This window comes from Brachypodium distachyon, chromosome 1, assembly GCF_000005505.3.
Source record: "Brachypodium distachyon strain Bd21 chromosome 1, Brachypodium_distachyon_v3.0, whole genome shotgun sequence".
Taxonomy (NCBI): domain Eukaryota; kingdom Viridiplantae; phylum Streptophyta; class Magnoliopsida; order Poales; family Poaceae; genus Brachypodium; species Brachypodium distachyon.
The window spans coordinates 17,248,965-17,254,566 of NC_016131.3; the positions used below are offsets into that span (position 1 = coordinate 17,248,965).

General features: G+C 49.4%; 1 protein-coding gene across 1 annotated transcript; it reads left to right on the forward strand.

The window, feature by feature from the left end:
* The first annotated feature begins 693 nt into the window (after nt 1-693).
* Nucleotides 694-4,024, forward strand: LOC100840978 (trehalose 6-phosphate phosphatase RA3). Its single transcript, XM_010237282.3, has 9 exons — nt 694-1,081; nt 1,204-1,344; nt 1,480-1,551; nt 2,054-2,149; nt 2,351-2,404; nt 2,524-2,773; nt 2,884-2,954; nt 3,111-3,203; nt 3,632-4,024. The coding sequence occupies exons 1-9, from the start codon at nt 848-850 to the stop codon at nt 3,680-3,682; spliced, it is 1,062 nt and encodes a 353-aa protein (XP_010235584.1). The 5' UTR covers nt 694-847; the 3' UTR covers nt 3,683-4,024.
* The last annotated feature ends 1,578 nt before the right edge of the window (nt 4,025-5,602 follow it).

Here is a 5,602-nt window from a genome sequence, read left to right on the forward strand (position 1 = left end):
AGCCATTTTGGGGAAAGAATTTACGTTGTCTTCACAGCTAAGGAAACACTGCTACTTCTACTCTATTGCCAATAAATAAATAAATAAATATTTTCTAAAAATTAGTATATCAGCATATTTTTGCACGTTTAAAACGTACAAGGTGACCCGTCGAACAACTACGCGACAATCTACATTGTCGGAAGCACCGTTAACGCACCGAGCAGTCGCTTGCCGACAACATATCTATATTTTCTAACAGTCCATGTAACCTGACATGACGTTATTTCGGAGACACCCGTGCAAGAAATCAATCTCTGTCGTTACATCGTGTCGTGCACAACGTCAGACGACGCATAGGAGCGAGCAACGACAAACATGAAATATACGGCCGTTACATATAACCTATCAAATATTTCTAGGTAACAAATGAAATGAAAACATTTTCTTCATCACTGCACATGGTACTACTCCCTCCGTTCCATATTAAGTGACTCAAATTTATTCACATATGAATGCATCTATATCCAAAAGACGTCTAAATACATCTAATATTTCGTCACTTAATATGAGAGAGAGGGAGTAGTATTTTTCAAGACTGAAAACAAAATTAACACATGATTCCACGTCAGAAAAGACCCAAAAAGGGGGGCCAGCCTCTCAAATCCTATAAATAGGGCCGGGACTCCACCGTCCCCCAAACATCAAGCCACCACCATTTCCTCTCCTTTTTCCTCCAGACTCCCAAACCATCGCCATCGCAGCAGCACCCTGTTTTCTCCTTGCTCCCGTTGCATCCCGTCCCGTCCCGTTTCTTCTCTTCCCCTCTCTCCGGCCCCTGCGTTAAACGCGTGTTCTCGCTCTCGCCATGACCAAGCACAGCGCCTTCGCGGCCGAGGACGCGGTGGCGCCGGCGCCGGCGCAGGCGGGCCGCCATTTCTCTTCGCTCCCTCCGCGCGACTGCCGGAAGGCCGCCCTGGGCCGCATGGACCTCGCCACCTCTGGGCCTCTACGGGCCGGATCTCTCGTGGACTCCATGAGGGCCTCCTCCCCTCGCCACGCCAAGCCCGCCGCCGCCGACGCAGAGTACCTGGACTGGATCGTAAGTTTAGACCTCCATATATTTGCGTGTGTGTTTACTTTGATTTCGTTCTCAGGTCGGCCTTAATTAAGAAACACCCGTGGCCAGGTGGCCTGACTCGTTCTGAACTTGTGAATCTGCAGGAGAAGCACCCGTCGGCATTGGAGGGGTTCGAGTCGGTGCTGGCGGCGGCGCAGGGGAAGCAGATCGTGATGTTCCTCGACTACGACGGCACCCTGTCGCCCATCGTCCAGGATCCGGAAAGCGCCGTCATGACCGAAGATGTCAGTTCTTCTTCTTCTTCTTCTTCTTCTTCCAACGACATCGATCCCCTCAAGCAGAGCATGCTCTCTCTGTTCACGAGAACCCCCTTTTTGTTCTTACCGGTCCGGATTTTGTTTCTCTCCTGTGGCGTGCAGATGAGAGACGCAGTGAGGAGCGTGGCCCAGCATTTCCCGACCGCCATCGTCAGTGGAAGAGGCAGAGACAAGGTAGTTTCTACTCTCTTTTGCTGCTGGGTTTTATTTTTTCCTTCGGTTTCTTGTTGCTGTAAAAGAAGCCATTTTTTTTTCCTCCTCCGGGGGCTCCGGGGCCCCCTCGATCGGTCGCCATGATGACTCCACCCTGCACTGTAAAAGGAATCTTCCAGGTTTCCTTTTTGTTATATTTGCGCGTGTTTTTTACCGGCCGCGTGACATGGCATGCTTGTCTGCGTGTGTGTGGGTGAATCTAGACGCTATAGACACAACAGTACATGCAAAGATAGCAATGCGCTTGTCTATGGCGAGCTTTTATCGTGTACTCCTTTCGTTGCAGGAGCCTACAAACAAAGGCAGTTTGCCACTTTGCTTGCATGTTTTTTCTCCCACTTTTACCGCCTCTTCTCTCCTACTGTACTCCATGCACCCCGTATTGTTTTGTACTACCCCGTATTGCTTTGTACTACCAGTCAAGCATGAATTTATTCATGAACGACAAGTTTAAATAACACAGGTGTTTAACTTCGTGAAACTGGAGGAGCTCTACTACGCCGGGAGCCATGGCATGGACATCTGGGCCCCTAAGACCGGGTCCAACCTCAAGGCAAATGTTAGTTAGTCTCCATCGCACCGCTCTTTCAATTTCTCTCAACACTTCCTCAGTTGACTTATTCTCTCTCAACAGTCTTGCACTTTTCTAGACGAAAGAGACTTTTCCTGGGTTATAATTATTTTATAGTACAAGTTTTTCTACACTGCAAGTCAGTTTGATGAGTTAGTGGGTTGTTTGATTTGTGGACGCATCATGCAGGGTGACGGGATTCTGTGCCAGCCCGCGATCGACTTCCTGCCCGTCATCGAGGAGGTAGCTAGCTAGGCCTAACTTGCTTTCATTTCCTCTGAATTAATCAACCGGGTGCACTTTATTTCTCGCAAGCCACCTACTGGTACTCCAAGAAAATAATGAATGTCCAATTAACCCAGGTGTTCCAGACGCTGACGGAGAAGATGGAGTCCATCCCTGGCGCCATGGTGGAGAACAACAAGTTCTGCCTCTCGGTGCATTTCCGCTGCGTGGCCGAGGAGGAATGGGATGGCCTCGGAGAGCAGGTGAGAGCAGTGCTGGAAGGCTACCCTGATCTCCGGCTCACTAAAGGCAGAAAGGTCCTTGAGATCAGGCCGTCCATCAAGTGGGACAAAGGCAACGCCCTCGAGTTCCTGCTCGAAGCTCTCGGTGAGTTTTTGATCTAGCAGTTCATACATTCATGTAGTTCTCATGTGCTAGCTAGTGTGATCTTATTAAGATTTTTTTGATGAACTGATTCTTTTCTTCTTCTTGAAAAGGCTTTGCGGGTCGCGGTGATATTTTCCCCATTTACATCGGGGACGATCGCACGGACGAGGACGCCTTCAAGGTATGCATACAATGCACAATTGATCTAGCTAGCTGCACGTATACGTGTCAGCTTCTCTCTTTTGTACCGATACTACGGGTCCGGCGAAAAGCACATGAATGAACTACGAACTGACGCCTTTGTGTTTAACCTTTCCCCCCAAATGAAATGAATTAGGTCCTGCGCAAGACAGGACAAGGCATCGGGATCCTCGTCACGAAGTCCCCCAAGGAGACCGGTGGATCCTATTCTCTGCGGGAGCCGGACGAGGTATATACAAACATACCACACACGCTCTATATTTTTGTGCACATGCACACATATACAAATAGGAGTACATGATATATAGTTTATGTATAGTTGTATATAGAATGAGGTAGCCGCATGCCTATTTTTGTGCTAGTAACTTTGTGCTTTAAAAGTGAAGACTGCCCATAGCTAGCATGCATGAAATCGTAAAGCAACTGTTGTAGTTGCTGTAGTACTAGTAGAGCTAGTAGTTAGGTACTTTTATATAGGTGCATGCATATATGCTCTCGAGTGTACAGATTCTCCGTAAAGTCGTTTGCTTGGAGAAAGAAAAGGAATGAAAAGATCAGTGCCAGTTCTTTTCTTGTAGCTAGCTAGTCATGCATGCATGGTTTTGACATGTAATGTGCATATATAATTAACATGGGTGTTGGTCATTTTGCTGACAGGTTAAAGAGTTCCTTCGCAAGCTGGTCAAGAGCGGCGTGACAAAGGGTTAATTTAGTAATCACCAGCCACCTGCCTCTAATTGACTGTCGACATGGTGGAGAGCAAGCTGAGCTCGCTCGCTCGCTCTAGAACAAGTCTTTTTTCCTTTTTGGACCTGGTTTTCTCTCCTTGCTTGGGATGTTCCATCTGTGTTTTTTAGTGGAAGACTGCATCCTTGCGTGTTTGGATCCATATATGTGATCCAGAGCAGTGATCGACCCTATATATAGGCCCTGGCTAGTTAGCTTTGAAGGTTCCTATTACTGTATCCCTTCTCGCAAGTTAGCTTTGTAATTAGCCTTTGGCGTAGCTATGACAGGATTAGGAGAGGCAAAGTAGCCCTCCTTTTTTCTCGCCCTGCACTACAAAACTCTAGTGCTTTGCTCGCTTTGCTCATTAATCTTTTTTTATCAGATCCATGTTTAACTTGAGATATCGTTATGCATGCTACTTATACTTAGGCTTGGACTAATTAAGCACGCAACGCAATTCGTCAACCAGGTGATTTGCAGACGGAGCTGTCTTGGTCGTAGTTACTGCATGTGGTTGGTCGAAAACGGCGTGCAGTTAAGGCATGGAATCTAAAAAATGACACGAGGAACAGGTAGCTAGCTAGGGAACCGAAAGCACACACTGCACAGCAGACTAGCAGAGCAGTGCCTGCATCCGGATCGATGCATGTCATATGGATTACCGAGAAGCTAGACGGAATGGGGTCGATGGAGCCTAGATGCAAGTCGCTGTCTTCTCGCTCGACCCAGGCTGCAGGACCAAAGGTGGAGGAGGCTGGGAATTAAAGCTGCTGTATCGATCGATCTGCATGCTGCTGAAGCTGCTATGCACTCTATGCAGTTACCGTCATCAATGGCGTGCAGTGGCGCCAAAACGTTGCCGTCGAGAAGGCAGGTTTGGACCCGGCCAGTAGTGCTAGAGGGAACGAGGCAGGTATGTTAGGTAGGAGTACGTACTTGGATCGCACCATTTCTCCACGGGTTCCGATGGGTAGAAACGGCAAGGATCCACATGCACATGGGGGGTACGGTGGGGGACTACACTCTACACTACTGGACCTCTGTCTGACCTGGGGTCCGTCGGCCGGCCGGCCGGCCATGGGAAGCAGATCGATCGAGACCGAGATCGAGACAATGCAGGTCCGGTAGCTAGCTTTTCCGCTTTAATTTCCTGCTCATTGAATGCGCCGTACGTAGTACTAGGAGATCGAGGAAAGGGGGAAACCATTAACCAGCAGCAGATTGCAGCTGGAACAACGCGCCGGCCGTGCCCACGCCGATGCCGATGCCGATGCCGGCCGGCATGCATGCATGCAGCGCAGTGCAGCCCAAGTCGATCCATCGATGGGCGCTCTTCCAGGTCTCGATTCGGCTTTCCGGGGGCGCGGACTCAGATTCCTGCGCAGGCAAGGCAACCAGGCAGGCGGCAGGCCAGGCAGGACACATGCATGTCGTTCTTCTGCCCGGCCCCGATGACCGGCCGGCAGAGACCTTCGGCATGGGATTTCCCCCTGCAGCTAGAGCACTCTTCATTTAATTCCGGCGTATCGTATCGATCGGCCGGTCGCGAGCAGTCTCCATAGGCATGCAGATGCATGTGCCGACCAGAGAACACCACGCTACTATGGCAGTATGGCTGCCTCCGTCCCTGCAGCCTATACTAGCTATACACAGTGCTGACAGGCATCGCTGCCGTCACCGGCCTATACGTACTACAACGGAACGCACCCTGTGATGTGAAGGAACACGCCCTGGACCCCTGGTCGTACACGTTAATCCGGTTCAGTAATTAGTTTATATTAGCTCTGCGATCAAACAGCAAAGTTGTACGCAAGACGTACGTGTGTGCATTCTACAGTAAGGTCGACCATATTCGGAACCATATGCATAATTGCAAATATGGAATTTTCTCATTAACTA